A 13,714-nucleotide genomic window follows, 5' to 3' on the forward strand; every position below is an offset into this window, starting at 1 on the left:
CCAGATTCAACTTTTGAAAGTACCACCTTGCTGTCACTCCAACACCTGCATCCTATTCTGCACAAGGACCTATTAACCTATCAGCCCATTCCATTGGTTCTCCATTCCCCACTGCATCAATTGTAAAATCCTCCTCCTCGTCTTCAAACCCTCCACAACCTTCGCCCTGTCTGCACCTTCTGTTCTTGCATCTCTAGTTTGCTGCTTATTTCCCTCATCCATCCACTTGTCACTGGTGGCAGCACTAAAGCTATCCTACTCCCACATTCTGGAACTCTCTCCTTAAACCCCTCCATCTTGGTACATTTCCCCCTACATTCAAAAATTTCCTTCAAATCTGCCTCTTCAATAATGCCTTTGGCCATCTCCTAATTTCCTTGCTGCACTAATCGCTTTTCTATCTTGCAAAGATCTGACGCCCAACCTGAAGCACCTTGTCCCTTATCCCTCCTCATTCTTCTTGACCTGTCTGCTGCCTTTGACACGGTAGACCCCATCATCCTCGTCCAACGTCTCTCCTCCGTTGTCCAGCTGGGTGGGACTACACTCACCTGGTTCCATTCTTATGTATCTAGTCGTAGCCAGAGAATCACCTGCAATGGCTTCTCTTCCTGCTCCCGCACCGTTACTCTGGAGTCCCCCAAGGATCTATCCTTGGCCCTCTCCCATTTCTCATTTACATGTTGCCCCTTGTTGACATCATCCGAAAACCCAACACCAGGTTCCACATGCATGCTGATGATACCCAGCTCTACCTCACCACCACCTTCCTCAACCCCTCCAATGCCTCCGCGTTATCAGACTGCTTGTCCAACATCCATCCAGTTCTGGATGAACCGAAATTTCCACCGATTAAACAGTGGGTAGGCAGAAGCCATTGTCTTTAACACCCGCCACAAACTCCGTTCCATAGTCACTAATTCCATCCCGCTCCCTGCTCACTGTCTCAGGCTAAACCAGACTGTTTTCAACTTTGGCATCCAACTTGACCCTGAGCTGAACTTCCGACCCCATACCCTCTCCATCACAAAGACCGCCTACTTCCACCTCTGTAATATCGTCCATCTCTGCCCCTACCTCAGCACATCTGCTGCTGCAACCCTCATACATGTTTTCGTTGCCTTCAGACTTGACTATTCCAATGCTCTCTTGGCCGGCCTCCCATCTTCCTTCCACCCTCCATAAACTTGAACTTATCCAAAATTTTGCTACCCATATCATAACTCGCAGCAAGTCACCCCTGTGCTCGCTAGCCTACATTGGCTCCCGGTCCACCAACGCCTCAATTTTAAAATTCTCATCCGCATGTTCAAATCCCTCCATGGCCTCACCCCTCCCTAACCTCCTCCAGCCCCTCCGAGAACTTTGCGTTGCTCCAATTCTTGCCCCTTGTGCATCCTCCACCTCCTTCGCCCCACCACTGGTGGCCTTGCCTTCAGCCATCTAGGCCCTACGCTCTGAAATTCCCCCCCTAAATCTCTCTGCCTCTCCACCTCTGTCTTCTCCTTTAAGACCCTCCTTAAAATCTACCTCTTCGACCAAGCTTTTGGTCACCTGTCCTAATATCTCCTTATTTGGCTCAGTGTAATTTTTGTCTGATTACACTCCTGGGACGTTTTACAACGTTAAAGGTGCTATATAAATGCACATTATTGTTGGGACCTTTTGCAGTGTATCTTAATGTTGCTGTTCAAGTTATTGTTTAAAGCAGTGCTATCACCTTCGCTAATTAAAACTTATAGAAGATAAACATAGAATCATAGAATGATACAGCACAGATGGAGGGCATTTGCCCCATCGTGCCTGTGCGGGCTCTTTGAAAGAGCTATCCAATTAGTCCCACTCCCCTGCCCTTTCCCCACAGCCCTGCAAATTTTTCCTTTTCAAGTATTTATCCAATTCCCTTTTGAAAGTTACTATTGAATCTGCTTCCACCGCCCTTTCAGGTGGTGCATTCCAGATCGTAACAACTCACTGCGTAAAAACAATTCTCTTCATCTCACCTCTGGTTCTTTTGCCAATTATCTTACCGACCCTTCTGCCACTGGAAGGAAAGAAATGACATTAACCTCTAAGGGTATGAATGTCTTTCACATAGGATTTTAACTAGGAATCTGCATCTGATAGTGGGATATCCTGTGTGTGTTATTCCCAATGTTTAAATCAAGACCATCTGTTTCAAGTACGTAAAGCAAAAAGAAGAATGTAAAGTGTGTTTTTTTTTGATGAAGTGGCTTCATTATACGTTTGGATGAGTTTCAGTGATGTACAGCGTACAGGAGGCTATTTTTAGTCTGACAGTTAACATTTTAAGAGAATGCTATTATCAATTTTTCATATTCAGGTGATTTTGCAGTTAGTTTAGAGGGGGTAGGCAGACATTTTAACAGTCACCAGAGGCGTTGGACACAATTTTCATATTATTCAATGACATGGACAGTTTTGATTGGGGAAAAAAGGAGGGAAAGGTGGCCTCCTGAAAGCATTGAGTAAACTAACTGGATTGCTCTTACAAAGAGCCAGCACGGGCTCAGTGGGCCGAATGGCCTCCTTCTATGCAGTAACCATTCTATGATTCTATGAAATTAAAACTCTTTTCTCTCAGATAAGTCCAATTTTGTTCAGGAAATGTTTGATTTTAAGTGGAACAGTACAAAGATAGTTAGAATTGCTTATTTGCATTGACGAATTTAACCATATTTTTTTTCTCTGTGAACTGTACTCCATATTAAATGTATCAAAATACCTAACTGTAGCCTTGATGGCTCGGTGGGTACTCAGTGGCACTGCCCGCTGTGGTACTGAGTTGTACAAACCAGGAAGGTGGTGGATTCAATTCCCATTCTACGCTGAGTTAGCTGATCTGTGCTGGGGACAGTGGTAGCTGCTCTGCTATTAGGGTCAGTGCCCCTCTCTGATTGCTCTATAATGATTCCTGCTGGAAAGGTATGTGTATCTTGCGATATCATGTCAGGACAGGATCAGGTTCAGCTCTGATACCTCCCACGGTCAGACTACCTCCTAATACTCACTGTCCAAGCTCCTACATGAAGGATCCACACTTGAGTGAGGTGCGGGAGAGCCTCTAACACTATTGAAGCCACTGGAGTGCCAACCTGCAGGAGATGAGGCAATAATATTAAAACAAAAATCACTGTCATTTTGAGGTGTGGCTTTAGTAACAAAATTTGTTAGATACCCTTGGCAATTTCGCATCACTGACTTAAAATAATTCATTGCTCTTCCCACATTGTACTGATAGCAGTTCACATTTCCTTGTTTTTTTTCCCCCAGTTGGAAGACGCTCAGTGCAAGAGGCAAGAGAAACTGATAGACAATCACAAAGAAGTACGTCAGCAAATTCTGGATGAAAAACCAAAGGTACAATTACATGACTTGAACTCGTTAAAATATATCATTAAATTATAAGTGATCAAAGGGCTTAACCATCTGGCTGCAAGTAACATGTAAACAAGCCTCCAAGAATACAGCATAAATGTTGCATGAAGAGATTTTTTTTTTACAGTCTTCATCCTATCCGACACCCAGATAGGATAAAGACCTATCAGTCAGACTGGACAGACAGTTTATATTCAATTTTGTTTTTCGCTTTGTCTTTTTCTGGGGACCTGTTTTATCAAAATGTCTACTTAAATTGACACTCAAAGTTAAGAATTCTTCTGGTCATTTTGTGTAGTAACATTGTAAATGCATTTGTGTACATCTTCTCTGCCATTATTACTCGTGTAATTATAAATATTTCCTCAATTAGCATGTTTACAATTTTGCTAGAAATGCTTGAGCAAACCTCCATAAATGCGTTTATGATGTCGCCACACATGGTAACATATAGAATGCTAATCCCTTTGTGTTCATAAAGACAAAGAGTTCTATTGGTACTGCAGTGTTATCTGATAGATATCAACATCAAGGCAGAATATGAAGAGGACTGATTTTATACCAGTTTGATAATGAGACTACTTCATGCAGCTCATTTCTTCTGTTTCTTTACTGATCATTGCCAAATAGAAGAGTGGACCACAAAATACCTAATCCCTAAAGTCATCATGATGAAATTGGCCTTTATAGTGAATAGGCTTCCCAATTTACACCCCCTCCGATTTTATTTTCTATCGATTTAAATGGACAAGAAAATCGGTCAGGGTGTAGAACGAGCTGCCAAAACGCTATCGCCCATTTTGCGCTACAGTCCAAAACCAAATCCCAGCCATGGAACCTTACAGCACAGAAGGAGGCCATTAGGTCCATCATCCCTGTGCCAGCTCTTTGAAACAGCCATCCAATTAGTCCCACTCCCCCGCTCTTTCCCCGTAGCCCTGCAAATTTTTCCCCTTCAAGTATTTATCCAATTCCGCTTTGAAAGTTACTGTTGAATCTGCTTTCACCATCCTTTCAGGCATTGCTTCCAAATTATCATAACTCGCTTGGTTTAAAAAAAAATTCTCCTCATCTCCCCCCTGGTTCTTTTGCCAATTATCTTAAATTTAGACTTTTGCCTTTGCGAAGACTATCGCTTTCAAAAAAAAATATTCTGAAGGAACCATGCAGTGCTCCCATAAATAATGCTACTCTCACCACAGGTACATGCTCATGAGTCAACAGTTAACAAGGTCATTTCAAGTGCAGATGTAAAATAAGATCTGAAAGCACACCTGCCTGCTACATGAAAGGCAGTTAGACAGGGCTTAATACGGTTTGATGTCTTTGCTGTCAAAGCCTATGACCACCGCTGAGCCAGCAGATCAGGAATGTCCGAGCTTGAATACCTCGTTTGTGCCGGGTTAGCTGATCTCGTTAGGGCAGACTACAGTGTCCCAGTTGGGGAGGGGAAGATCAGCTAATGTTCCTGCCCCTAAATGTTATCCAGCGACTCCTGCTGGAAGTGCTTAAGCGTGGAGATAGGGCTTGAGTGATATGTCAAATAGTCTGCTTGTACTCATTTTCAAGCCTCCAAGATGAGTAATGGGCATTTGGGTGAGGTACTAGAACGCACTCAGCCTTCATAAGTGGGGGGGATGGGAGGGAAAAAAGTTGGCGATGGGGAAAAGAAACAGAACAACATATAATTCTGTGCCTGGTGTGAATAACTGACTACTACTTGGATATACACTGCCTTAAAACATGCTTCAGTGGATCGACATTTCTTCTGGTTTGACATAATGTTGATGGCCATTCAAAGTACCATCAAGGGAATCCTGAATTAATTTTGTCAGCTTTAATAGCCAAGCCGTATTTTGATCCTTTGGAGTGGGGAATTATACGAATAAGACACAAAGTACTTACCATATTCAGTGCAGATTAATTTCACTTGGGTGATGGCACTTCCATTTGGATTTGACAGATTAACTGAGAAACAACTGACCATTGACTCAAATGACGTGCACTGCGGCTGTGTGGTCTTGTCTTAATCAATGGGTAATGAATTGTGCTGCCCTCAATAAATTATTTTTCTGGCCAGCTTAGTTTTATCTTTAATTAATTTTCCGTAGACGTTTATACACTCTTGTTTTGCTGGACTGAGGGTTCCAAGCAGCACATGCAGCTCAATCATTTCCATGAGCCAAAAATTAATTCAGTAAAGATAATGTCGGTCTCTTTCTCTGATGTCCCTCAGGGTTCCACTTAAGTGACTGAAATCAGTTTCGGCAACCATGTCTCTCAATGGCCTCCTTCTGTGCAGAAGTTTCTATGATTAATATTGTACGTTCACTTCAGCAAGTTGGGTGACTGCATACCTTTTTGGTAATTTGGTTTTACTAGCTATTAAATTGCAGAAGTAGTTATAGAACTAAATGACATGCATAGAATGAATCCTACTTCTAATGTTTTTAAATTCATGGATACAATTACACAATGCTATCAACTGACCATTGTGCTGCCTTGTGTAATTCCAATGTACAGTATCAAGATGTCTGAACTTGGAAAAATTCAACTGCAATTGTGCAGCTTCTGTATATGCTTTTGTGTTACACAATGCCATATGCCATCCCACCCTTTCAAATACACTGGCTTGTTTAGAAATAAAAATGCCATTCAATTTTTCTAATAACGTTAATTGTAATTATCGATTATTGTTCATATGAGCTGTGCACAAGACTGGTAGTTGCCTTCCCCTATCCTCTGATTGTGATGAATTTGAAATTGTGGTTAGAATACAGGAACAATTTGGAATATAGATTAATAATGTCGCTGTAAAATGTCAAAGTCCATTTGTAAAAGATGTAGAAAACGGCATGATTCTTTTGATCTTTTTGAGCTGAGTAGGTTCTACAGTGAAATGTTACTGTTGTGCAAGAGATAAAAGCATTTGAGTGCTCTTCAGGTGATCAAGTTTGAAGTTCATTTTTATTCTGCACAGATTCTGAACGACACAACAGTGTTTAATCCATTCAGTCTTGTTACATTTTATAGATCACAATTGCATTTCTAATCACTTCACTATTAGCAGAATGGAAAACTGGGAATTAAAATATTACTATATGATCCCTAATCAAAGAAGATGCACCCATGAGGGCATTTTATTAATTAGCATGGAATTACAAAGCATAGAAACTAAAAATAGTTAATACAGGAGAGTTGATCTAATGTTTTTTCTGTTGACATTGAGTTGAGTTTTCACTGTGCAATGTAACACAAGTGCATCATTGCAATGTTAAGTAACACAATGGTAATGTACTCAAACAACTTAAATTATGGGGCAATTCACAATGGCCCCAACATTCCTCAGGTCACAATCCTGGCTCTTATTCATTCAGTGTACCCACCTCCACTAATCCCCCAGGTACCTGTGCAGCCTGAGGAGTGGGAATTCGCACCTTAGGGAGTCCCTGTCCCAGGCTCTGCCCCATGTTCATCATTTGCCTTCTAAGGGGTAGATGGAGGTTCTGCCCCTTACAAGGCAACCCAAAAACGACCAAATGCATCCAGGTCCCCGTCGTTTTCCTGGGAGCTATGGCGGTAGACTGGCAGAACCTCATGGAATTTCGGGGCCAATGTATTTTGGGAATGGTGCATTTTAGATCATTTTTGTGATGTAGCAAGAATGCTATGGATCAATTTCCATTTAAAAATTTGCAACAGTCCAAGTGAAAAGACTAGTTAATGGGACAAGACCACTTGATCATGTTTTTCCACATTTTCATTTAAATAAAGAAAAAAATAATATTAAAGGGAGTGGTCATTGGATTTAACTGCCATTCTACTCGTTCTTGAGACCAGACCTTACTGGAGTCATCCATATTTTGCCAGTTGCACGACTGTACCTATATTGAACAAAAGCTTAAATATTAGAATGATTGTAATGATCCAATGTAAAGGGACATAAGTAAGATATCTGCACTCCAGCACAGAGAGGAGAAACTGGGTCACAAGCACCAATTCAAATTCCATCTTAGAACCAAGGGTTTAATTAAATAAAACAGCATTCCATTCCTATTTAATTTTGCTGTTTGCTTCTAATCTAAAGGAATTATAAGATATGATTAGCATTTAAATTGATAACTCTCACACCATTCAGCTTCACTAACAGCTAACAGAATGCAGACCATAATCTCTCTGTTCTAAGCAACCCTATGGATAAAAGCTTATAATTGGTGAACAATGCCTCAGCAATTAAAGAAACAATAACTCTCTTTTAGGACAGGAAAATCAAATCCACTTAACTGAACAAAGCCTTTTAGGTAATACATCTTCAGATTTGACATCGTTTGACTTCTTTATAATTTAACATTGGGGCCATCAATGGTCTCAGTGCAGGGATATCCCAAAAGACTGACCACGTCCAGTAATGTGAGGTCAGTTCATTCAGCACAATTCGCCAGCACTCCAACGTGCAATACATGATGTGCTGGGAGTGCACCATGATCGGGGGATGGGATTTTCTATGCCAGCAGCTCTTAAAGTACTGCTGGCTTCCTCTTTAGGCTGCAAATTGGTTGAGGGCATAAAAGCCCTATTCATCCACTGGGTTTTGTAGACCATGCCTCCTCAGGTGGTCTCACAGCTAAGGATGGCAGTATTTGGAGGAGAAAGCCACCCTGTAACAAAGAGCACCACCAGGGTAGCATAAGGGGTGATGCAGCACATCAGTGCAGACCCATCTTTCACCTGAACCTGGGAACTGGTGAAGGAGTAAGTTTTTGGCTGATGCAAGGTTTTAAGGTGAGTGTGCTACCATGTGATAACATTTTAATAAGTTATCTTGCCAGGTTCCTTTATTGCTCTTCACTGTAATCATGGTGCACCAACACTAGGAGAATGCAGGAAACATTGGCAGATACTGATCTTTCAAAATGCACAGGCATGCTTAATATCTACCATTTCACCGTAACATCTTGCAATATCACAGCATTGCACTTAATTGGCCATTAAAGGGATCAAGTATCAGGTACCAATGCAATGCCGGGATAAGGTTCTTTAGAGCTGCACGTTCACACCCTCACATAGGGTGGCTGTTGTCCAGGCACTTTGGTAGAATTCATCTTACACAATCCTCCTTCTTACATATGTGTCTTTCATATCTGCTTGCAGGAGAAGACTGCACGTAAGAAGAATTAATGCTTGAAGACAAGGGAGGGGTTATCAATGCAACATCCCTTGACTCCTTATGAGGAGAGGGCAATTGAGATTATGGGTGTGGAGGTAATAGAGGGAAGGGTGGATTCAGAGGCTCCCCCAAACTTATGTCCAGTATCCTTTGCCTTTCATTTCTTATCTTCTTATCACTCATTCATTCTCTCACACACAGCCCCACAATGAAGCATTTCAGTGTAACACACTGCAATATCTTGCCATGTACAGCCATGTTTCAAGGGGTGTCTTACTGCAAACATTGTAAATTATGCTCTTCTGGTTCTCCAGGTGCCCAAGAGTAAGAGACAGTCGAGCCAACTGTGCAACCTCAACCTCGCAGTTAACAGCACATAGCGTAATCTACTCCTACTGTGATATGCACCAACACAGATATATCCACTTCAGGGTCTGTTAGCAAGTTGCAGGGAATGCTTGGTGAGCACAAGTGAGGAGGAGGAAGTGCAGGTGGATTTGCAATTTGTTTGGTCAGACGGCCAACTCAATGCCTCGTTTAGCTGCTGAGCTCGGATATCTGAATCTCACAGAGCCTGCCTACAAACATTCATTGGTAGCACAACATCAACACTTCATGGAGTTACATGACATTGAGCTTTGCTACCTGAATAGTTTGACCGTGTCCATGGAGGAGTCTGCAACCTGCACCTGTGCAGTGCTACATGACTGCTTGACAGAGCTGCAGAGCATCATAGATAATGACCACTTCAGGGCCTTCTTCAGCAGAGCATCCTAAGACAAGGTTTTGAGCTGAGGCTTAGCTTCTCTTGTGGCTGCTTTGACCTGTGCTATGGAGACAGTGAGCTCCAATCTACAACAGCTAGGATTTCCCACGTTGAGGAATCAAATTGAGATAGCATAAGATAAGACTGAACTACTTCACTGCTCCTACCCTGATCTCTGGCCATGCTGACAGTGCCCCACATCAGGAAAATGTCAAGAGTTGGCACAAATGATGGCGATGTCTCTCAGGGCAATACCACACTCCAAACTCCCTGCCACCCCACTCACATGACCACAATGGAATCAGCGATTATCCAAGTCCAAGCAGTCATTTCATCAGTAGCTGTTCTTCAGACCCAGCAGCAGGAATTGGGTGGAGACTAGATCCTAGAGGCAAGCACTGATGGCCAGCAGTCAACCATCTCATTTCCTCTTACAAGAATCACAAGGTTCAGAAGTAAAAGCCACACATCATACACTTCAACAAAAGGGGAACCACTGGGGTAAAGCACACTGTAACAGTTAATCAAAGCTGCATTAACTGTTGCATTGATTGGTACTAGAATGTGTCCAGACAATTCTTTTGTTATGCGGCTGATTCAGGGGAAAATGAGGTTGCATTCATGAGTGTCGATATACAGCTTTGCTGAATGGAGGTAAGACTTTATGTGGCATGGATTTGGGCATATGTGGGAAGGACTTTTATGCAAAAGGCTATTACTGACAGGTTTCAGCAATTAAATCCTGTCTGATGACTGTAGCGATCTGGGTAATTTGTTCAGCAGGCAGCTCTTCTTCCTTGTGATTGGCTTCCTCCTCTTCTTCTTATCTTTCTTTGCCTGGCTGCTCCATCATTAGGCCCCTTTTGAAGAGCAAAATTGTGGTGGACACAACAGACAACAATCACCTCACCGGCCTTGACTGGACCATAATGTGCAACTCACCCTGATCAGTCCAAGCAAGGGAATTGCTGTTTGAGAATGCTGAAGGTGTGTTCCATATGACCCTCATGGATGCCTGTGCCTCAAGTACCTCTCTTGAGTTCTTGTTCTTGGGCACACCTTAGCTGCAGGGCATATTCTTCATTCCCCCAAAAGCCCTAGAGTGTTTCTGGCCCCTCCAAATAAGGCCGACAACGTTGACTGCTGCAGGATGAATGAATTAAAGGAGCTGCCAGGGAAATACACATTCATGTCCATAATTCACTTCCTGTCATCATTGGTGTCATGTACATTGATGGAACGGTAACTCTCAAAGTTTAAGAATGTTGCTGTCTTCAGGTTAGGGACATAACGACCGTATGAGTACAACCAATTATGCCTGAATTTGTGGAAGTCCTGCCACCCAGATGTGGAAGGCTTTTTCTTGTTACTGGCTGTATTCCACAGAAGATGTGGTGATATCCCTGGTTAACAATACATCAGTTTCCTGCTTGATGAAATTGGTGGCCGAATGTTGGGAGATGTGACAAGAAATCTTCTGCACTTGCCTGGAAGGACCATGACACAAAATTTTAAAGTAGCTGCAGCCTTGACGTCCACTGATAGAGCTGTCCCTGGAACTGGTCTCCAAGTCTGACGGTAGAAGTGTGCGAACTTACGAACAATGAGGGACAAGAAAATACCCTCTGGTCCACCCAACCTGACCCACACAATTGCAATAGCCTGTGCATCATAATATATATGCTACCTACCCCAACCAAAATCATGTGATCTCCTGGGAGAGGCAAAAAAAAAGATAAGAAACCAGGGCAATTTGGGGGAACAAAGTCTGAGAAATTCCTCTCTGATCCCCTTAGGCGATCGAAACTAGTCCAGGAGATCACTGTGGCCGAATATGTAGTACCTGCCTTTTGAACGAGGTAATCTCCACCCCAGCCAGAAACAGGTCCAGTTTTATCTTGAAGGAATTGTAGTTGGCAAGTTTCTCCAGGCACATCCAGATAAAAGACTGTGGCAATGTATACACAAGTATCAGCAAAGGAAAATATCCAAGTGGAACATCTAAGGAGCAATCCACTTGTCCAGCTTGATTGTCCTCCTTCCTTCTTCCTCCTGTAGGACTATAGTTGGATGCAAACGAACTCTCTAACAATTGCAGCTGTACAGTCACTGACAATAGATGCAATACAGGCATCAAGTAGCTATCAGAAAGGCTCCAACAAGTCTCAGCAACTTCCTTTGTCCAACAAGAACAAAAAAGTGCAGAAACAATCAATTGCTAAGAGACACAGCAATAATAACAATGTATTTTTAACATCAAGAACCCAACAGAAGGGTGTTTCATACAGTGATGCTCAAACCTTCCAATTGCATTATGGTGAGGAAATTATAGACTGGAATGAATTTTGCACAGTGTGTAGGATCCAAATGCTTCAAGGTCACATCTTGGCATGGTATGCACATCAGACACTTAGTAGGTCAAAAATAGCAGCATGAACTTGTATTTACATACCACCTTTAACATTGAAAAAGTCCCAAGGTCCTTTACAGAAGCATAATCAGACAATAATGGACGCTGAGCCAAAAAATATTATTAGGAGAGGTGATCAAAAGTTGGTCAAAGAGACAGATTTTAAGGTGGGTCTTAAAGGAGGAGAGGGCAGTGGAGGGGTTTAGGGAGGAATTCCAGAAGCTGGGGCCTAGACGTCTGAAAGCACGGCCATCAATGGTGGGGTGAAGGGAAGCCAGAATCGGAGGAACATAGAGTCCTGGGGAAGTTGTAGAACTGGAAGACATTACAGAAATGGGAAGGGGTGAGGCCAGTAAGAGATTTAAACACAAGGATGGGAATTTTAAATGGGAAACGTTGAGGGACCGGGATCCAATGTAGGTCAGTGAGGACAAGAGCGATGGGCAAGTGGGACTAAGTACAGGATAGCATATAGGGCAGCAGAGTTTTTGGATGAGCTGAAGTTTACAGGTGTAGAGGATGGGACGCCAGCCAGGAGAGGTTGGAATATTTGAGTCTGGAGATTACAAAGACATGGATGAGAGTTCCAGCAGCAGATGGGCTGAGGCAGGGGTGGAGGTAAGTGATGTTACGGAGATGGAAATAGGTGGTCTTTGTGATGGAGAGGACACAGGCTCGGAAGTTCAGCTCAGGGTTAAATAGAGCGCCGAGGTAATGAACAATCTGGTTCAACCTGAGGCAGTAGCTGGGGAGGGGGATGGAATTGGGTAGAGTGCTGTGGCAAGGCTGGAAACCTGATTGGAGAGATTCAAACAGGGAGTTGCTGGAAAGATAGGTTCAGATTTGGGAGGCAACAAGAAGTTCAAGAACTTTGGAGAGGAAAGGGAGATTGGAGATGGGGTGGTAGTTTGCATGGGCAGAGGGATTGAGGGTGGATTTTTTTGACATTTACAACGTCAGCTAGCGTGGGAGCCAGGAAGGGTAGTTGAGTGATCAGCAGTTTGGTGGGAATGGGGTCAAGGGAGCAGGAGGTGAGTCATGGACAAGATGAGCTTGGAGAGGGTGTGAGGGGTGATAGAGAAACTAGAGAAAGACGTGGGATCGGGACTTGGGCACACGGGAGTGTGGGGGGGGGGGCGGAATTTAGATATATGGACAATAGAAAGGAAAGGACGCAGCAGGGACAGCTGAATGGATGGTTGCAATCATAGTGACAAGGAAGTACGAGCTCCCCGCACCTGTTGTTCGAGATGAGGGTGGAGGGGGTAGGGGAGAGGAGTTGAAGGTGACGGTTGGTAGTGAAGAAAAGAAGCTGAGGGTTATCTTTGTTCTCCAGCCAGATCTGGTGATCGATGGCTAAACCAGATAAGCTCAAGTCTGTTGTCCCTTGGACGAGGGAGCAAAGATGGGGGCCATACCAGGGGAGATGACCAAGATGGGAGATAGTGAAGGTTTTACTGGGGACAAGGGGATCAAAGGTGGAGGTGAGGGAGTGGTTGAGCAGATCGATAGCTGCAGAAGTATTGTGGCAAATGGCAGGCCAAAGGCTAGGCAATTGATAGCTTGAAAGTGCAATTGTAAATGACTTGGAGGCAGACATCTGTATCCAATAATAGAGAATGCCAGCCGCGATTCTCATCAGCGTTTTATGGTCCCAAATACAATAACCTTTTATCAATCCACTACATCTGGCATTGAGATGCCATCATAGGTAAATGAATCATGCATTACATTTTTGTAGGTATTTGTGCAGGGGTTTAAAAAAGACTTGTGCTTCAGTGTGTTGAATCTAACTGATCCTTAAGTCAGTCGTAACTTAGGAAGGGAAGCCTAGTATATAGTTTTCCTTCTTAGGAACTAAAATTTCTGGTTGTAGAGTTCCTCTCTGGAGTTTTCAGATATAGTTCCTTTAAAAATTCTGAACAGTTTGGCAGTTTGCTTGGCGTTTTCAGTTTGTGTAAACATTGTAATG

The 13,714-nt window shown here is 43.1% G+C and overlaps 1 protein-coding gene across 3 annotated transcripts in view; it reads left to right on the forward strand.

Moving 5' to 3' along the window:
* The window catches only part of plcb1 (phospholipase C beta 1), a 646,154-nt gene that overhangs the window by 586,554 nt on the left and 45,886 nt on the right, over positions 1-13,714 (forward strand). For all 3 annotated transcript variants that reach the window (XM_067989433.1, XM_067989434.1, XM_067989436.1), the window contains exon 32: positions 3,295-3,381. In XM_067989433.1, coding sequence (XP_067845534.1) covers positions 3,295-3,381 — 87 coding nt within the window. The remainder of the gene's footprint in view (positions 1-3,294; positions 3,382-13,714) is intronic.

This window comes from Heptranchias perlo, chromosome 8 (assembly GCF_035084215.1).
Source record: "Heptranchias perlo isolate sHepPer1 chromosome 8, sHepPer1.hap1, whole genome shotgun sequence".
NCBI lineage: Eukaryota > Metazoa > Chordata > Chondrichthyes > Hexanchiformes > Hexanchidae > Heptranchias > Heptranchias perlo.